The 19,882-nt window shown below is 40.8% G+C and overlaps 2 protein-coding genes and 1 pseudogene across 4 annotated transcripts; 1 reads left to right on the top strand and 2 right to left on the bottom strand.

The window, feature by feature from the left end:
* The first annotated feature begins 51 nt into the window (after positions 1 to 51).
* On the top strand, positions 52 to 15,583 carry PCYOX1 (prenylcysteine oxidase 1). Of its 3 annotated transcripts, none has more exons than XM_054997619.1 (7): positions 169 to 254; positions 398 to 566; positions 7,649 to 7,855; positions 9,430 to 9,604; positions 10,425 to 10,636; positions 13,087 to 13,242; positions 14,544 to 15,583. In XM_054997619.1, exons 3-7 carry the CDS (start codon positions 7,831 to 7,833, stop codon positions 15,200 to 15,202), a joined length of 1,227 nt encoding a protein of 408 aa, XP_054853594.1. In that variant the 5' UTR covers positions 169 to 254; positions 398 to 566; positions 7,649 to 7,830; the 3' UTR covers positions 15,203 to 15,583. The 3 variants fall into 3 exon arrangements, with proteins under 3 accessions (XP_054853593.1, XP_054853594.1, XP_054853595.1); XM_054997620.1 differs by lacking the exon at positions 169 to 254 and adding an exon at positions 267 to 306; XM_054997618.1 differs by lacking the exon at positions 398 to 566 and having other exon boundaries at positions 52 to 254.
* On the bottom strand, positions 6,873 to 6,941 carry LOC129342741 (U4 spliceosomal RNA; annotated as a pseudogene).
* An 826-nt stretch (positions 15,584 to 16,409) lies between the features above and the next one.
* On the bottom strand, positions 16,410 to 19,795 carry SNRPG (small nuclear ribonucleoprotein polypeptide G). Its single transcript, XM_054997622.1, has 4 exons — positions 19,689 to 19,795; positions 18,153 to 18,175; positions 17,446 to 17,570; positions 16,410 to 16,549 (listed from the first exon to the last, which is right to left on the bottom strand). Exons 1-4 carry the CDS (start codon positions 19,718 to 19,720, stop codon positions 16,499 to 16,501), a joined length of 231 nt encoding a protein of 76 aa, XP_054853597.1. The 5' UTR covers positions 19,721 to 19,795; the 3' UTR covers positions 16,410 to 16,498.
* Between the last annotated feature and the right edge of the window lie 87 nt (positions 19,796 to 19,882).

The raw sequence follows: 19,882 nt of genomic DNA, 5'->3' as shown, positions 1-19,882 counted from the left end.
TCTCCGGACAGACCCTGCCCGCCCCCTGACGACTGACGAAGCTGGGTGGAGCCCAGGACTAGTCAGCCGCGGGCCTGTCCTTCGCGTCGGAGCGCCGGGTTGTCTCGCTCTCCTCAGCCGCCGTGCCGCCACCACAGCTTGCACCATGAGGGCGCTTTTGGCGGGGTCCGCCCGCCTCTATCTGCTGCTGGCTTCCGTGTGCAGGGGTCTCTCGTCGGGCTCCCAGGAGTTGCGCTACCCGCCTCAGCGAATAGGTAGGGGACCGAGCGTAGTATTGGCTGGCTGGCGGGCAAAGGTCACTGCTGCGTAAGTAGCCCGCCACTCGGATTTTGTCTGACCCGCCTGACGGGGAGGACACAGAACCAGAGATTTGTGTGTTTTCCTTCTTGTCGCCCAGCTTCTTAGTGAAAGACTTGCAGTGCCATCCCAAGCAGAAGTATCCCCGTCTAAGCCTATTGCTAGCGTGCGTCATGGCCTCCGAATCATTGAAAGAAGGAAAAGCAGGTGCCCTTTAAGGGAAGCGCGCTCTGCACATGCTTAAATACGCTCTGCCTTTATAGTTTCAGGTAGGTGGCCATGTTGGTTTTCCAGAGTTTGGGGGAGACATACCCTGGAAGTCTTGCTGGTCTCTAAGGTGCCTCTGGACTCAAATCTTGCCCTTCTGTTGCAGACCAACAGGCAGCCTACCTGCAACTAGCTTTTTGTTCTCTGAGATGCCACTGGACTAAAATTCTGTCTTGTCTTTATGGTGCTTTTAAATCATCCTTCCCTGCAACACTCAAAATCGCATTGTCCATGATACTGGTCCCTTAAATTAAAAAAAAAGGTGGAAGGAGAATACTCTCCATTATGGAAAAAGGTAAAGGCTTTCTGCAAATGTTCAGCAGCAACCAAACAATGATCCCAGAATTTCTGAGAACAAAAGGTGTTACATCTTACTTGTAACCATACGTTCTGCAACTGTTAAAAGCAGAAACGTTTTAAGAAAAATTGTAAAAACTTGCATCAGCAGGATTATGGAGCTTGGCAAACCTGGGCTGTACAAGACTGACATTATTCCTGATTACCTGGAAGTAAGATCTGCTGAGTTCACTGGGACATATGCAGATACTTGTGTTGCAGAACCTAGTCTGAAAGAGATATTGGTTTAACAAGGGAAGCAAGCCTGACAATTGCTTTATTTTCATATTTGCAAAACATATTTTTCTCAGATATGTTCTTGCTGTTCAGTTCTTGGTAGGAGATAAATTATAGTAGTTGGATCGATGCACAGAATATAATCTTAAAATGTGAAGAATGAAGATAATCAATTTGCAACATTTTATTTCATGAGAAAGGTCTTCTATACCTCAGAGAGAAACTCATGCCATGCCATAGGGCAGGGGTGGGCAAATTGTGGCCCGCGGGCCACATGCGGCCCGCTACAGAGTTTTTTGTGGCCCGCCAAGACAATAGAAAAGTGTGATAGGGTACAGTTGTCTCATTAAACTGATTCTAAAATTAAATGTGCTTGCAGCTATAGATGATATGAAATTAGCACAATAAATAAATTGAATAAAACTACCACTCTTTTATTTAATTTATATTTATTGATTTTTATGATACAATTTATACCTTTTCTGAAATGCAGTTAACTAATGAATGCAATCTTTTTAGAAGGTGCGGCCCTCCGCTAACCTCCGCTCCCACAAAGTGGCCCCCGAGCCAAAACAATTGCCCACTCCTGCCATAGGGAAAGGACATATTGGAAGATTGAGCCTATATTAGATAAGCACACCCAAAGACCCTTGAATCTTTCAGACTTGGGTTTCATGAAACTAATTATTCTGTAAGCGCTTTGGTGAGATTCTTAAAATTGTATTTTTATCTTTTAAATCTAAGATAGATAAGGAATGATAACACGTATACATATCTACTTCTATCTGATATATGGAACTATCTTTTGTATCTTTGTATATGTTTGACTATTTTAAGATTGGTTAGATTGACTTTAAATAAAATTCTTCCTTTTAAAATTTTTCTTTATTTAAACTATAAACTATACACCGTAACATAATAAACAATAAACACAGAGAATAAGAAAAAACACACAATTCTAAACATGATACACTAACAATACATGTGTGTGTGTGTGTGTGTGTGTGTGTGTTATGTGCCGTCAAGTTGTTTCTGACCTATGGTGACCCTATGAATGAAAGACCTCCAAAACGTTCTATCTCTAACAGACCTACTTAGATCCTGCAAACTGGAGGATGTGGCTTCTTTTATTGAGTCAAGCCACCTCGTTTTAGGTCTTCCTCTTTTTCTGCTGCCTTCCACTTTTCCTAGCATTATTGACTTTTCCAGAGAATCTTGTCTTCTCATGATGTGACCAAAGTACGATAGCTCTAGTCTTGTCATTTTAGCTTCTAAGGAGAATTCAGGCTTGATTTGATCTAGTACCCACTTATTTGTCTTTTTGGCTGTCCATGGTATCTGCAAAACTCTCCTCCTGCACCACATTTCAAATGAATCATTTTTTTTTCCTGCCAGCTTTCTTTGCTGTCCAACTTTCACATCCATATATGGCAATGGGGAATACCATAGTTTGGATTATCTTGATCTTGGTTCCCAGAGAGACATCTTCATCTTTAAGGATCTTATCTAGCTCCCTCAAAGCTGCTCTTCCAAGTCTCAATCTTCTTCTGATTTCTTCACTGCAGTCTCCCTGTTGGTTGGTGATTGAGCCAAGGAATAGAAAATCTTGAACAACTTCAATTTTACTCATTGTCAACTTTAAAATTGTGTAGTTCCTCAGTAGTCATTACTTTTGTCTTCTTGATATTCAGTTGTAATCTTGCTTTGGCGCTTTCCCCTTTAACCTTTATCAGTAGTCGTTTCAAGTCTTCACTATTTTCTGCTAGTAATGTGGTGTCATCTGCATATCTCAAATTGTTAATGTTCCTCCCACCAATTTTCACTCCACCTTCTTCTAGATCTAATCCAGCTTTCCTTATGATATACTCTGCATAGAGGTTGAACAGGTAAGGAGATAATATGCATCCTTGTCTGACACCCTTGCCAATTGGAAACCATTCTGTTTCCCCATATTCTGTCCTGACAGTAGCCTCTTGTCCAGAGTACAAGTTGCGCATCAAAACAATCAGATGTTGTGGCACCCCCATTGCTTTTAAGACTATCCATAGCTTTTCATGATCTACACAGTCAAAAGCTTTGCTGTAATCTATAAAACAGGCTGATTTTCTTTTGAAATTCCCTGGTATGTTCCACTAGCCATCGTAAATTTGCAGTGTGATCTCTGGTGCCTCTTCCTTTTCTGAATCCAGCTTGAACATCTGGCATTTCTCGTTCCATATATGGTAAGAGTCTTTGCTGTATAATTTTGAGCATCACTTTGCATGGGAAATTAATGCAATTGTCCGATAGTTACTGCACTCCTTGGCATCCCCTTTTTGGGGGATTGGAATGTAGACTGAGTATTTCCAGTTGGTGGGCCATTGTTTTGTTTTACATATTTGTTGACATATTCTTGTTAAGATTCTGATGGACTCCATTTCTGTGGCTTGAAATAGCTCTATTGGTATTTCATCTCCTTCAGGTGCTTTGTTTCTCTCAATTGCTTTGAGTGCAGCTTTTACCTCACTTTCTAGGATTTCTGGTTCTTCATCAAAAGATTCTTCATCAAAAGTATCTGTCATCCTTCCATTTCTTTTGTATAGTTCCTCAGTGTATTGTTTCCATCTTTCCTTTATTTTGTCCTGATCAGATACTGTATTTCCATGTTGATATTTTAGCATCCTAAGCCGTGGCTTGAATTTCCCTTTGATTTCTTGGATCTTTTGGAACAAATCTCTTGTTCTTCCTTTTTTGTTGTTCTCTTCTATTTCTTTGCACTGGTTATTATAATAGATTTCTTTGTCTCTGTGTGCAAGTTGCTGAAAAGCTGCATTTAGAGTTTTGACCCTATTTCTGTTGCCTTTTGTTTTTGGTTCTCATCTATCTTTAGCAATTTTAAGAGTTTCCTCAGACATCCATTTAGGCTTCTCCTTTCTTTTGGCTACAGGGATAGTCTTTGCACATTGTTCCCTGATAATATCTCTAGTTTCAGCCCATAATTATTCTGGCTCACGATCAGTTAAACTTAGTATTGCAAATCTGTTCCTTACCTGGTCTTTAAATTCTTCAGGAATGTTATTTAGATTGTATTTTGGCACTATGATTCTTTTAGTGTTTCTCTTCAGCTTTATTCTAATTTTTGATATTAACAACTCATGATCTGTATCGCAATCAGCTCCTGGTCTTGTTTTAGCTGAGAGAATAGAGCTTCTCCATCTACTGCTTCCAGTTATGTAATCTCTTTGGTTCCTGTATTGGTCACCTGGTGATTTCCACATATACAATCACCTTTTTGGTTGCCTGAAGCATGTATTAGCAATGGACAGGTTGTTGGCTTCACAAAATTCTATGAGCCGCTCTCCTGCTTCATTTCGTGATCCTAATCCAAATTTTCCAACTATGTTTGATTCTGCTTTATCACCTACTTTTGCATTCCAGGCACCTATGATTATCAGCATATCTTGTTTAGGTATGTGGTCAATTTCTTCTTGGACACTTGCATAAAAGTTTTCTATTTCTTCCTCTTCAGCAGCCGTAGTTGGAGCATAAACTTGAATGATGGTTATGTTAACAGGCTTTCCCTGAAGTCTGATTGATATTACTCGGTCAGACTTTGCGTTGTAGCTCTTGACTGCTTGTGCTATGTCTCACCTCACTATTAGAGCAACACCGTTTCTTTTGAGTTCATTTCCGCAGTAAAACACTGTGTGATTTTCTGACTGAAAATGTCCTGAGTCGGTCCACATTAGTTCACTCACACCCAGGACTGCAATGTTTAAACGTTCCATTTCTTGTTTTACAATTTCTAGCTTACCTGTTTTCATACTTCTCACGTTCCATGTTCCTATTATGTGTGTCGCACAGCTTTGGACGTTCCTTTTGCATCTATTCATGTCCGCAATTGGACATCCTTTTGGCTTTAATCCAGTCCCATCATTAAGAATAGTGCTATTCGTACTTGTCCTCGGCTCTTCCCCAGTAGCCAATTGAGTGCCATCCGACCTGGGGGTCCTGTCTTCTAGGACTATAACTTTTTTCATTTTGGACTGTCTCGTCATAGGGTTTTCAAGGTAAGAGATTAGCAGAAGTGGTTCACCATTGCCTTCTTCTGCTTCGCAGTACTAACCAGGGTTAGTTGAAGTGACACAGCCGTTGTCTGTGAGAGATCCTCTGCTAGCGTCACCTTCCACTACTGCTGCTGCCCAGTAGCTATCCTTCAAGGATTCTTCCACTTCCATCACCACTGGAACATTCAGTTCTCTTCTGCTGATGTCTCCATTGAATCTTGAAGAGGGTGGATACATCTTAGTCTGGTATCTCAGCTTTGACCATTCCGCCTTGAGTGACTCTTCCAGGAGTTTAGACTCTTGACCAAGCCTGTGCTCCTGGCGGTGTTGCTCTCAGCTTCACTGACACACTCAAACCCCCTCACCGCGTTAAGGTGTGTATCCAAGAAGGGGAACAATACATATATCTATATATTTCTTTTCCCTTTCCCTTTTAATTATAACAATACATATATCTATATAATTAAAAGGGAAAAGGAAAAGAAAACATCAGCAAAAAACCAACAACCCTAGATTACACTACAGGTTGAGTTCAGATTTTCTCCGCAACAAGTATATATCATTTCTAGAGTCACACTTACTCTAGGTTAGTCACAACCCCCCTTTTTTGCTATTGTTCATGTTTCTTAATCCATAAATGCAGATGTCATCAAATCCTTGTTATCCATTTCATGTAAAAAGTCTGACTTTAAATAAAATTCTTAAAAGACAACATTGAGTGATTATTGGCTGGGAGATATGGCTTTCACAATACCTGGAAAATATATAAACTTCTGACCTCTTCAGTCGAGGGCTGTCCACCTGGAAGAAAGAAGCTGTGGAGAATAGCCATTTTTATACAGCTTTGTGGTAAGATTAGAGCAATGTGATTAGAGCTTTGAAACAAAGGGACTCTTAGTTTCCATGTGTCTATTTTAAAAGGAATTCACCTCCCCCACACACAAGAGAGAAAGTCTGTGACATTTGTTCATTGAATTGCAGCCCCATTTTTTTTCTTGTTTTCTTGTATTATTTAATTACCTGGTTTTCTTATAACATGTGTTTTAGGAAATGTGAGTTCTGTAATCTGCTTTGATCCATCTGCTTTGGATGAATAAGAATAGCAAAAAGGGTGTATTCCTTTTCCACCCATTCTTTAATCCAATGCTTAGAGGTGAAATGAGATTCTGATTTTGCACATAATTTTACAGGTGCAGGTTTGGCATTTGAATGACCAGGTAGTTATGGGGCCTGAATATGAGGGAATGCCTCTGTCCTAAAGAGATACAGAGAAGGGAGAAGGGTGTTGCTCCTCTATGCTGTACTTGATGGGATAAGTCACAACTGGTAGAAATCTATGCATTTCCTGTATTTTTGGCTAGGATGCATCATTTTGGCATGTCATTAATTCAGATGAACAAGAAATATAATCTCTAAAACCTTAATTTTCTGAGACTGAGGCCAGATGTACCTTGCCATGATAGCTACCAAGTACAGAACAGGTCATTGTCCCTTCTGCCATCACTGTCTCAGGTTGTAATCCTACACTTCCTTTCTTGGAGATGAGTCCTACTCAACTTGGTGGGATTCATGTGTAAGTGACCGTGCAGAGAATTGGGCTGTATGTGTGTGTCACTGCAAATCTAAATAATAAGGTGGTTCAGTAATACATAAGGAAAAGTCTTCAGTGGCGGATGATATGCAATCCCCTTTTTCAATTAGCAATAATCGCACCTCGGATTAACCTCATTGGCTACGATACTACCACTGCACAATCCCCTTTTTATAATTGGCACTGTTACAGGCAATTGATATGTGAGATATGGGAAGTGCACCGTCTAGAAAGATGCTTGTCTGCTTCTCTTTGAAAATCTTCCAAGAAAGGAGATTCCATAACGTTAAAGACTCTAGCAGTTAGAAAAAACAGCTGCCATAATCACAGAATTGGCTGGAGTCACTACAGATTGCATCTCTTTACAATCCCATTAACAGAGAGAATTCTTCAGTAACCCAGGGTACCATGAAGAAAATGTCTGGATTGTATGTAGTTTCCAGTGGACAGCCATGTTGGTCTGCAGTAGAAGAGCAAGATTCAGGTTCAAGATCTGAGTCCACATTTGATGGCACATGTTAATCTGTACACATTGAGGATGCTATTCCTAAAATTTAACCTCCCTTTTATAGTTTAAATAGATTTTATTTTTTTGGCTTAGTGAGTAACATTGAAAAAGGGATTTCTTTGTTGTCAATAATCCTGTTGAAAACTATCAGCATGTGCTGTTCCCACCTTAATTTTCTTCCAATGAAGGTAAAATGCCCAATTTCTTTAGCCTTTCCTCATAAAATTTCTCATACTAAAATGATATATGGAATCAAACATTTGCTAGAGTACTCACTGACAATTTCCACCATTATTCTGAAGTAAAGGCTTCAGGCACGTCTCAGTTTTGTGGAAATAAAATAACATTTTCCTACAACCCTTTCAGCTGTGATTGGAGCTGGCATTGGGGGCACATCCGCAGCCTATTTTCTACGCCAGAAGTTTGGAAAAGATGTCCTGATTGATGTATTTGAAAGAGGAACTGTGGGTGGCCGTCTGGCTACCATCAACCTGGAAGGAAAAGACTATGAAGCAGGAGGAGCTGTCATCCACCCTCTTAACTTACACATGAAGCATTTTGTCAAAGAATTAGGTATGACCCTCTTTCGCCTAGGAAGCAAGTCAGGATACTTTTCCTGCTAAGTTGCATTCTCATGGTAATTACTGTGGTTTTGTTTCATCCATATCCTGCAATTACTTCCTCTAAAGCTATATCTTTCCACAGTAAGTGTGCAAATATGCACACTTCCTATTATTGTTGTACCAACTTATTCTTTACTGTCTTCCTATTGGCAAACTTTAAATTGTAAACTTTTGGGGGCAGGAGCCTGGGGTTTGGTCCTTTTTTGTTGCTGTTGTTATATCAATGGCAGTGTATACAGTGATAACAGCCATCCCTGACAAATTGTAGCAAGCGCAGAGATTGTGTTTCTAACTTTTGTAAGATCTGTGGTTAGCTGGGGAGGTTGCAGAACATGAGCACAACAGAAATTCTTGAGCAATCCCATATGAAACTCTGATTTCAAAAGGCAAACTTTGGGCAGAAACTAAGACTGATGCAGAAGTTCCTAATACATTTTGAGCCTTGTCCCTCTACTGAATGAATGTCAAACTGCTCCCAATGTTTTCACACCTCCCTCCATGTAAAAGATTAATACCCACACTCTTCAGAATCTACCAAAAGTGGATAACATAAAATAAAACAATATTTTAAAATTAAATTATAATTAAAATAACTCACAAAACAAACCAAAACAGCAGGCAGTAAAGCCAGTAATATAAAATCAACATAAAACAGACTTAAAATCAAGGAGAAAACAAAGTGTCAAGATAAAAGCCAGTGACAGGCTTGAATGACAGAAATATTTTGACCTGATGCTTAAGAACTACTAATAGAGGTGCCAGATGAGCTTCAAGGGGGAGGGCATTCCATAGATAGAAACCAACACCAAGGTGTCCCTATATCTAGTCCACCTCTCAGCTTCATTTCCATGGATGGGAGCACCAAGGCTAGTGCTTCAGGATGAGGACTTTAATTGGCAATTTGGAAAATATGGGAAGGAACCAGACCTTTGGGGACCTGGTCCATAAACTATTGGCCTCTAAGGTAAGAACCAACAGGTAAGAATTGATCCTGGTAATAGACAGACAGTACATACCTTTCCGCACAGGGAAGATGTGATCCCTGTATCTCACCCCTCAAAATCAACCTGGCAACTACATCTTGAAGTTTCTAGACAGTCTTCAAAGGGAGCCCCACATAAAGCTCATTGCAGCCATCTAACCTGTATGTGATCAAAGCATGGCTCAAAGCATAGCCATATTTAAGGCCTCTTTCTCCCACCTTTGGTATCAGAAGGTAGAGTCCAGGCTAAACTGGCAAATCCCACTGATTCCCCATTCCCACTTTAGAAGCCTCCCTCCATTGTTCCTTAATGTCCCCCATCACCTAGGAGCAGCGATTGTGGAGATCAATTAGCAGCAGTGGGAGGGGGAAGCGGTTTAGGAAAGTTCATTTCTACTGCTGGTAAATTTAGCCTGGATCCAACCCAGGCCCATTCAGAATCTGTGGCTTTGTACATTTCAATTCCATACAATAAGGACTTTTTCTTATATTTCTGACAACAGCTCTTGCTAGCTCACAGGTTCACATTCTCAAATTTGCAGGACTTTCTGTTCCTAAAGGTCAAGGTGGCCTCATGGGCATTTACAATGGAGATGAGTTTGTCTTTGAAGAGAGTAGCTGGTACATCTGGAATTTTATCAAGCTGCTCTGGCGCTATGGACTGAATTCTCTGCGAATGTACATGTGGGTAGAAGAAATTCTGGACAAGTTTATGAGGTAATAATGCACAAAGCATAATTTAATTCCAAAATGCAAAGACTTAATAACCTGGTAGGAAAAAGGTCACACATAAACACATTTTTAAGAGTGCCATAGATTGCAATGCTAAAGAATACTGCTTCTAGGCAGAAGAGCTAGGAAGGTACTATGATCTCAAGTCTTTGCTCCTGAATCTAGATTATGGAGTAACAGAACCACCAGCTCATAAGGCAGTTAAAACAACTTGAATGTCCTGTTGGACAGCTAGATAGATTAAAATATGCTGTGAATTCTAGGTCTAACATAAGAAGTTACATGTAGCTGAGAATGAAGAATAAAAATGTAAAGTCTCTTTGTAGACTCCATTGTCTTCCTTGGCATGTTAAAACATGCTTGCCTTTAACCCTCTACTGGCTGCATCTCAGTTGCATCTAAGCACTGTAAGTGGTAAAATCTGTAGTCTTCCTATAAACAAGGAAGAAAAGACTACCCCCACCAATGGGCCACACAGATCCCTAACCAATCATTTACAAGTATTGGCAAGGAAAACGGGGTTGTGCTTTTGGAAATTGCCAACCTTATGCCTTTAAATGAGCTGTAATCAAATTAAAGTACTAACATTAAGAACTTGAGTGTTTAGCTCAGAAGAATGATTTGGGAATTGCTTTGTTAATGGAAACAAGATAACTTAAAAATACTTAATGCAGTACTAGAATACTCTTACATTAAAGAATTTTGAAGGCTAAATTCCCTACTTGCCTTTCCTACTAAATCCTATGCAAACTTGCATAGTCTTCATTGCCCCTTTCTTAATGGCTCTTTTCCGTTTTGGATAAAGGATCTATCGGTATCAGGCTCATGACTACGCCTTCAGCAGCAGTGAGGGTTTACTTCATGCTCTCGGAGGGGCTGAATTCCTTCAGATGCTGAATCAGACCATTGAGGAATCCATGCAAAAGTCTGGCTTTTCTCAGAAGTTCATCAATGAGATAGTTACTCCAGTCATGAGAGTAAACTATGGCCAAAGTGCCAGTATCAATGGCTTTGTAGGTGAGTGGTGCTTGTTCCTTTTACAGTTTTAGATTTTTATCTTGAACTATCCTGAAGACAAAGGGATAGATTACAACATAAAATTTACAATATTAAAACAGTTCTCAACTGAGTAGAGTTACTAGATTGGACGCTGATTGTGACAGTTGAAAGGGGGAACCATTTCTGCCCATTACCTCTCACACCGCAGACTTATGAGTGCCCCCTCACACTGTTCTGGGCAGGGGGGATTATATGCCCCCCAGGAGCAACTTTTCCAGTGCATTTTCTTACCCAAATAGGAGGTCTTCTTAATTAGTTGGGAGCATTAGCTTAAAGGAGACATAGCAAGAGGAGGTAACTGGGATTCTTTACCTATGTATACAGGGATTATTACCTTAGAGAACTCTCAAATAAAACAGGCAGATGTTCAACAGGAAAGGTTTATTTAAAGAGAAATAAAAGGCAATCAAACAAGCACAAAACACACACAGCACACATACAAGGCTAACTGGAAAAAAACGGAGAAAAATGGGAGAGCAATTCAGGGTAGGGTGATATTTACCAATCCTAAAGAAAGGGAGGTCCGCAGAGGCAGCAGCAAAAATGACTGGCATTTCACTGCGAGAAGAGGCTCAAGTGTGAACTTGCGGGTCAGTGTATGGATCCAGAACACGCACACAAAAACTTGTGTCTGGGGTGTCTTATAGGGCAAAACGTATCCTGGGGCAAAACTGATGTCTGCCTCAAAGACAATGATTTGATGGCTTATCCGAAGGTTTAGACAATAAGTTAGGTGAGGCTTAATGGTTTTACCTGCAGTACACTAAAGGTGTGAATGGTGCATGATGATCCAGTAACTGCGGGATGGGAAGAGCTATCAGATTCACTGACTAGCTTTGATAGGGAAGGTGAATTGAGGAAGAGAGGCAGGGCTTGCCGAGATTAGCCAGGAGTTCTTGGAAGAGCTCATTGTTCTAGGTATGTGTCACTCACTGGGGCATGGAGGGATCAGCCAGCTGACTGACTCAGCTTTCTGGTAGATTTCCATGCTCCTGTCCGGCTGGTGTCCACTCTGAGCCGGATAGCGCTCTGTGCTTATGGCATATGAGGAAGGGGTTTATGAAATTACATCTACAAACTGCCCTCTTAGCATGAGAAGGGGTCTGACTGCTAACATTTTGGCCCACAGCAGAAAAATCCCACATGTGGAAAGTATTCCTTGATGCAAGACATTGACAACCGTGGCTTTATGGTTTAGACAGCAGGTGCAAAAACCAAATACATTGGATAACAAACCAACTTCTACCTGTCCCCACTCCCCAGTGTTTTCTTCACAGAGCCCATCACTGTAAGGGTAGAGTTGACAAGTAACTTTGAAATCACCCCACTGTCAAAGTTCACTTTCCTGATATTAGCCTGTTTCACCACTGCACTATTGAGGAACAGTGAGACTGTGATCTTACCAAAAGGCACCGGGTGAGTTGAATGGCAAGATGGGGTTATTTCAACAGAGTCCTTTTGCATGTAAGCATTCCTGTTTGCCATTTGTGGGCCCTTCACTTTGAAATGATGTGAATTGCATGGTCCATATTGGGGATCTCAAAGTAGATGGTAAAGATCCAGCAACTTATACTTGACACTTAGGTTAGAAACACACATTCACTTCTTCCCATTCCCTGCTCTGGTCTTCACCATACTTTAATGAGTAGGTCAGCATCGACATCCCTTATTCATCCTTTACCCGTTTTAATCCTGTAATCTTCCCATTCGGGGTTACTTTGCAACAACATCTTGGCCTATATACATCTAACAGGTCTTTTAGTAGACATTCCTGGGTAAAAATCCTAATTCCTAAGGAGCACTTGGGAGAAAAGGTGAACACTGCAGCATAATGGCCTATAAGGTGAATAGCAGAACTATGCTAAACTTGGCTTTTTTCCTCCTACTCCAACAAGCAAAAGCCCTTTGCAGTCCTGGGCTCAACTATACCTTATCTAGAATGGCCCACTGTTGGTGATCAGGACTAATAAGCTGCATGTAGAGACTTAAATTATACCCCCCCTTTTCTCCCAGAAGGAACCCAAAGCTTCCCCACAACAAACCCATTAAATGCAAACGTGTCCTGCATGTACATTGAAAGCAATGCTATCTGTACTGTCTTTAAACCAGTAATTTCCAAATCAAAATCTTTGCATGGGAACAGCTTTTCTTCAGCTTAGGTATTAACTGCTTAATAGCACAAGTTTCCTACTCAGCACTTCCCAGATGGCTGATCAGTTGTCCTCCACCAAATACTGGGAATCAGGCAATAAAAAGTAACTTCTACAATAGGACCTCCCATGTACCATTTTCCCAGAGCCCTCAAATATCAGTTTGTTTTATGCTCACTTGGAGACCAGTTTCCCTCCTGCATTTGTTTTATGAATAGGGCATTTTCCAAACTTTGATGTTTTCCTTCTTCCTGGCAGGTGCTGTATCTTTAGCAGGTACTGATGGTGGACTTTGGGCAGTAGAAGGTGGCAACAAACTAGTATGCACAGGCCTTCTGTATGCTTCTAAAGCACAGCTGATTTCTGGCACAGTCATTTCTATAGAAGAGAAGATACAGCAAAAGGGACGTTCAGGTGAGGATGCTTTGGAAACCGTTTATAAAACTAAAACTCATTAGAGTTGCGTAAATCCTGAGGAAGAGGCATGTAGCCAGAGAACAGCTGTCAGACAGGTAAGAAAGCTGCTAAACAAGAGCTGGAAATTCTGCAGAAACCTTTTACCATGATGGCGAATGGCAACATAGAAACAAAATGCTGAGGATTCGATATGCATGAAATACAAAGAGCCAAGGACCTAGCTATTGTGACAGGTGGAGCCAGTTGCTAGATCCCACTTGTGTTGTGGGTCCAGCAATTTTTTATGGGAGGATGAGCTTTGACTGTATGCAGGGAAAGAATTCCTCCTACCATAAGAATCACATTCAGAGAGACAGTAGAAACATGTATGGGATGTGTGGCATAAGGGGTTGCAGTTGGAAGAGGGAAATTACAGCAGTCACACAACTCCCTCTTTGCAGCGAACGTTTTGAACAGTTTTGAATCCAGCCTTATAAATTGTGTGCAAGTTATCTGTGAAATCACAGCTTAAAGTATTAATTCTAGTGATTCAAAAGTCAGCATATCGGTGTTATCTTTTGACACTATCGCCTACAAAACAGGCAAATTTCTGAACTAATTGGCATAGCAAACGGTGCCTCAGGTCAGATCTAGCCTGCATAATCAATTGTGTGGTAAATCATTAATTACTCCTCTAAGTTTTCTGGGATGAGATTTAATAATTGCAGGGCAGCTACTGAAAATGCTGCTGCCGCCTGACACAGAGTATGACTTTGCTATTTGTGTAATTTAGGGACTTTGCCCAGTAAAGACTCACCAAACAGTACAAATACACACAGTTTCCCACCACTACTTCTTAGTGAAACATTCCAGGGGCAGCACTATCAGTTTTATTTTCTGTGCACTGAAGACTCACAGTATCTTTAATAATTGGTTTATTTATTAAATATGTAAGCAGAGCATAGTGGAGGTAAACAGTCATTCCTTTCATCAAGCAGATCCATAGAGGGGAGCCTATGAAGCTTTATCAAGGATGCATCCCAGTTGCAGAAAGAAATCGTTTCCCCCCTCATATACACTCTGCTGAGATCCAACCCCTGCAGATGCACTGCATTTTCAGGAAAATTCAGAAGCATTGAAGCCAGTATTGCACCAGGATAGGGAGACCTGGGTTCAGACCCATATTCTCCCCTAAAACTTGTGGGTGACTTTAGGTGAATTTCTTCCAACCGCCCCACTTCACCCCCTTTGCAGGCTTGTCAGACAGGCAAACTTGTGACAGTACCAAAAGAGTAATTTTTTGTTGTTTATTTTTAAAGGTGGTACTGTGAATCTTTATGAAGTGACTTACAATTCTACATCTGGATTAGCGAGAGATGCATACAACATCATACTGATTGCAACCCCCTTGAACCGTAAGATTGCCAATATAACGTTCCGCAACTTCAATCCACCCATTCCGGACTTCTCCAATCCCTATCAACAGACCGTAGCAACATTTGTCCATGGTCACATCAATGCCTCTTTCTTTGGCTACCAGGATCCTTCCCAGTTCCAATTAAATGGCATTTTCACAATGGAGAATCCCAAGTTGTTTATAAATAGCATGGGCACTGTATCTCCAGTTCAGGACCGAACAGCTGCATTGAACCCATTACTGGGCCCTCGAGTTTGGAAAATTTTCTCACCCCAGCCTCTCACCAAAGAGCAAATGAACTTGCTTTTCCTGTCTTATGATTCCACTAAAGCAAAAACGTGGCTAGCCTACCCGCATTACAGCCCTCCAGAGAAATGCCCACCCATCATCCTCCACAGTAGAATGTACTACCTCAACAGCATAGAATGGGTTGCTAGCGCCATGGAGATGAGCACAGTTTCAGCCAAAAATGCTGCTCTTCTAGCTTACCACCGCTGGTATGAAAAGATGGACATGATTGACCAGGAAGATTTGCATGAAAGACTCAAAACAGAGCTCTGAGTTGGAAGCCATACTATCAGAAAAAAAACTCTTTATGGTGAAAATTGCAATGTTATTTGAGACTGCATACTCCCTTTCCCAAAGAAAAAAACTAGACTGTTTAAAGAACACTTGGTAACTGAAACACTTAATAACTGAGTATTTCATGCTCTCACTAACAAAGAGGTAAGGATCTCTAGGAATATTTCTTAACACAGGAAACCTGTCATGACTATAATCATGTCTTATGTGGTGCCTATCACCATTGTTCTGCATAATGTTTTTATACCCACTACAGAACACTGAATATAATTAAGCCTCACTCTGTCATAAAGTTGCTTAACTTTAATCTCATTTGGGCTACACAAATAAATGAAATTAAGCACCTGTGTTAATCTTAAATCAGTTTACAGCTTGTAAATCTAAGCACTCCAAGCCAGATCACAGGACACCAAAATTAAGGTCTCCAGTAGCCTCTGGGTGAAATCCATTGTGTTCTACACTGGTATTAAAGTGCATGGAGGAGAGGAAGATAAGATGTGCAGGAGTAGTATTTGGTAAAGTGTGTCCAACAGTATAGTGCAGCACCTGTTGAAAACATGCACAAAAAGCATTTATGGAAAAACAGACTGGACATCGCCTAGTAGAAAGCAAGGCAACAGTGCATGTGAAGTTTGGGTTTTACGCTGTTTCTTGAAAGCCATCAGATGATAGGAGAATCCTCTTATTTTGTTCACTACTTATACAACTCAGGCAAAATGGTATTACATTATGCCCAGCACTGTAAAGATAACTACTGACCATTTGCTATTAAAGTGGATAAGATAAGGACTGAGTTCGGGTAGTATTTTTTTATACTAGCTGTGAAAGAGTACACTATAGCAGTTGTGCCTTATTCTAGTATAGGTTTTAAAGGATAACAAGCATTATTTTATGATCTTTACTGCCAGGAGTTTTTCTTCTACCTACTAGCAAAGTTCCTTTATCCAACATACGTTTGCCAGTCATTAAGGTGCCACAAGGTTGTTTTGTCTGCAACAGGCTAACATGGCTGCAGCTATGGAGTGTATCCATCCTTTTGCTGACCTGCTTAACAGCTGAAAGAATCACCTTTAAATCCAGGATGTCAGAGGGCACAGAATTGCAGAGGGGGGGGGGATCTCACAGCTAGATTCCTATTACTGCACTGAAAATGTCAACTATGCAAACTCGGGTTCAAAACAGTTAGTCCATTTTAAAAATTTATTTTTTAAAAAAAGAATGTTACAAGAAATCCACAAAACTATAAAAATGCCACTGCAGGCTACACTGGTTAATTTATACTCGTTCCAAGGCTTCCAACATAATGATGCTGTTTCCTCGAATCACCTACAAATCAAAACAGAAATCAGTTACGACATTTGATATATCCCACAAAAAAAGTTTCTAAGATCATTAAACCCCCATCAACAATCATCGCAGCTCAGTGCTTAGTTATCTACAGATTTCATCTGTCACAGAAAACATCATAGTGAGCAGAGGGCAACCGATTCATTTTACAAGACATCAAACAAAAATCATTAGCATCTTTAGATGTAGCTATAATTTCCCTGCATTCTTGGTTCACATATGGTTAAGGCATTAAGGGTCAGGAAAAATGGGTCAAAAACCACATGAAAGATGGGAACCATACCACAAAAGATACTTTTACAGACACACCTAAATTCCAAGAGTGTTTTCAGTTCTCTATATAGCATCAAGTGGCAGTGTCTACTTTGAGCAATTCTCAGTTTAAGAAAAACTATGCTGTCAAAGATGAATATTCTACAAAATTTCTGTGGCGGCAACACGTGTGAACCCAGTAACTTTTAGAATTGTGTACTTTGATAACAGATAACAGTAACTTTTAACATCATGTGTAGTTTGATAACTGTATACCAATGTGGTCACAAGATGAATACAACGTATTCATATTTTAATTCTGCCTGATCCAGCAGTAGAAAGTATAAAATTCTGGCCCAACAAGTCATCAATATGAATTCACTTTCAGTCTTCTTAACATGAGGTACTTGACTAGAAAATGCCTTAATTCCTCTAGTCCCAGTCTTATTGCTCTGTTCATGGACCGTTTTATGCAGCTTAACTGTATTGTTTAGATTTTGTAATTTGCCTTAAGGCTTAACAAGAAAAATGGACTAAAATACATACAAAAGATTAGATACACAGTGGCTTAGCTAAATATAGTCCAAACCATTTTCTTAAAATGTCAATTAATTTCCACTTACCACCATACCAATGTTGTTCTGTTGTCCACCTGGTGCCATTTCTACACACTCATCTATTACAAGATTCATAAATGGATCAAAACCTCTTAGTATTCCTTGGACATGTCGACCACCATTCAACTTCACTGTAAGGAACAAGTAGTCAGTTTCTTGACAGTACTGAATACCAAAGTTCTTCAACATGGTTTAGAGAAATAATTAAGGAACTAACAGTTTTAAATAGATAGTTTCATTGACTCAGAGGCCACAGAAGTGAATTTTATCTTTTGTTAATTCATTTCCTATAAGCAAATAAAGAAATATACAATGGACATTTTTTTCTTTCAAAACTAAATGCATTTTGACCCCACCTTACAGGGGAACAAAATCTGAACTGTATGCAAGATCAGGTATTCAGTATTTCCAAGAACAAGTGCTGCTTAACTGATCTAAGTCATTAACAATACAGTAATGCATTTCTCGCAAAGAGGATCCTGTGTACAGTGGGGCTATGGCGCTATCCCAGGGTTTTCCTTTGCTGTCTCTGTAGAAAATGAAGACAGTCCTATTCTGTTAACCATCTGCTGCCAACTGTTAAATTGCAGCCTTGGGATGCCTGAGCTGCTCACCTGGGGTAACTGCTACTCTCAGGTATGGGGCTAACTGCACAGCTCCAGAAAACTCTCCTACTAAAATACATTGAACAAAGAAATAAATGCTTTACTTACATGACAGCTTCTTGTCCATAAATCTGAAATTTAAAATAAGTGTCAATAGAAAGCTAAATCATAATAAAGTATCAGATCTCAATGGTAAGTCCATAGTGCCCCCCACCCCCCGGCCAAAGTGTCTTCTTCAGGAAATGGATATATTAAAGTTGAAAAAAAAGGCCAACAAAGATATGTCTTGAGGATATCATGGGGGACAGGAGTGGTAAGGAGCCTTTCATCAGACCATTCTTGAGGATGCTAAGAAACTTGATAGACCTCCTACATCTAGGATGGAGTACTATAGCTACAGAATAGCAGCCAAATGAGTGAAACAAGAAATTAGAAATTACCAGCTCAGAACCCACATCCGTGGCTCCTCTGGGTGATTTAGAACTGCAGCTTTGCATCCTCCTATCAGCCCACTCTGACAGTATCCTGCCTCTTCTATTGCATTGGGCAAGATCATATTCCCTGTATACACAGCAGAATTACCAGTCCTCAGGCCAAGCTCCCTATTATTAAGCCTTTGAAGGAATCACACCTACTTCCAACTTGAAATGCATGTACACAACATTTAAATCACATAAGTAGTTGAGATTTATCCAAAAGTGGAATTGTTCAGGTTTGAGAATTAATCCTGCCTGTTTGAATTGATAAATGAAACCGTGCCTCAACTACTAGATGTTACAAAAATGATACTCTCAATAAACTGTACTAAAACAGGGTTTGTTTTACAGAAGATCAGCAGACTCATTTGCCACTCTTGCACTCTCTCGTAAAGACTGCCAACAATGAAAGCAACTTATAGGAGACAAAGGGTAAAGTCAGGCCAGCATTGCTTCAGTGACTGTGGCACCCCTACCCCCATGAAGCAGAAGCTAAGGGAGAAGTGGCAGGTTTTACAATCCAGGCCTTCTTGCAGGAACAAAGTCATTTGTTTATTTGAGCGAGTTTCAGGCAGCATGTTGGTCTGCAGTACAACAGTAGTATTTCAGTGCGTGGGCACCTTAGGGACCAACAAGATTTTCAGGGTATGCTTTCCAGAGTCAGCAGATTTGAATGAGGACATTCGTACGGGCAGTTTTCAGCTTTATCGAGCCTTGGTTTACCTTCTGAGACTCAGAAAGAAAAACCCTTTCCTAACTTTAACGCTCCAGGCGCCAGAAGGAAAAGGAACAGTAACTCTCTTAAACTCAAGCGGGTAGCCGCGTTGGTTTGTAATAGGACAGCAGGATTTGACTCCAGCGGCACCTTAAGAGACCCACAAGATTTCCAAGGTATGAGCTTTCGAGAGTCTAAGCTCGCTTCGTCTGATACAAGGGCCGCCATCACTCCCTGCAAGGTAGACCACTACTGCGATCGCCATTCCCATGCAGCTAGCTCTCCGAGAGCCCTGATGCGCAAGCGCCATGCTATGCATGACGGGAACGCGGCCTTCTACTTCTCACCAGCCTGCCACTCACCAAGCGGTCTCTCCCTCACACACACACACACCGGTCCTCGAAGTACCCGAACTGACTAGCCTCCTTCGCCCGCCCGCCCGCCCGAACTCACTTTTTCAGCTCCGGCGGGTGCGCTTTACTCATCTTGCCGCCTCAAACGCCGAACCTACAACCAGCTCCTCTCTCCCGCTAGCGGTTCCTTTGACGTATTACGTCAAGACGTTCTAATCCTCACCCCCAATAGAACGAAGCCCGCAGCACAGGCGCATTGGCACACAGTTGCACATGTCGGGCCGGAAAACGAGA

The sequence above is a fragment of the Eublepharis macularius genome, chromosome 14 (genome assembly GCF_028583425.1).
Source record: "Eublepharis macularius isolate TG4126 chromosome 14, MPM_Emac_v1.0, whole genome shotgun sequence".
Lineage (NCBI taxonomy): Eukaryota > Metazoa > Chordata > Lepidosauria > Squamata > Eublepharidae > Eublepharis > Eublepharis macularius.
This window is presented reverse-complemented; position numbering and strand designations above follow the sequence as displayed.

Coding starts and splice junctions, on each gene's coding strand:
- PCYOX1 (XM_054997618.1), top strand. CDS start 146: ATGAGGGCGCTTTTGGCGGGGTCCGCCCGCCTCTATCTGCTGCTGGCT. Junction 7,856..9,429: donor GCATTTTGTCAAAGAATTAG/GTATGACCCTCT, acceptor TCAAATTTGCAG/GACTTTCTGTTCCTAAAGGT. Junction 10,637..13,086: donor CAGTATCAATGGCTTTGTAG/GTGAGTGGTGCT, acceptor TCTTCCTGGCAG/GTGCTGTATCTTTAGCAGGT.
- SNRPG (XM_054997622.1), bottom strand. CDS start 19,720: ATGAGTAAAGCGCACCCGCCGGAGCTGAAAAA. Junction 18,176..19,688: donor CACCCGCCGGAGCTGAAAAA/GTGAGTTCGGGC, acceptor TTTAAATTTCAG/ATTTATGGACAAGAAGCTGT. Junction 16,550..17,445: donor AGAACAACATTGGTATGGTG/GTAAGTGGAAAT, acceptor TTTGATTTGTAG/GTGATTCGAGGAAACAGCAT.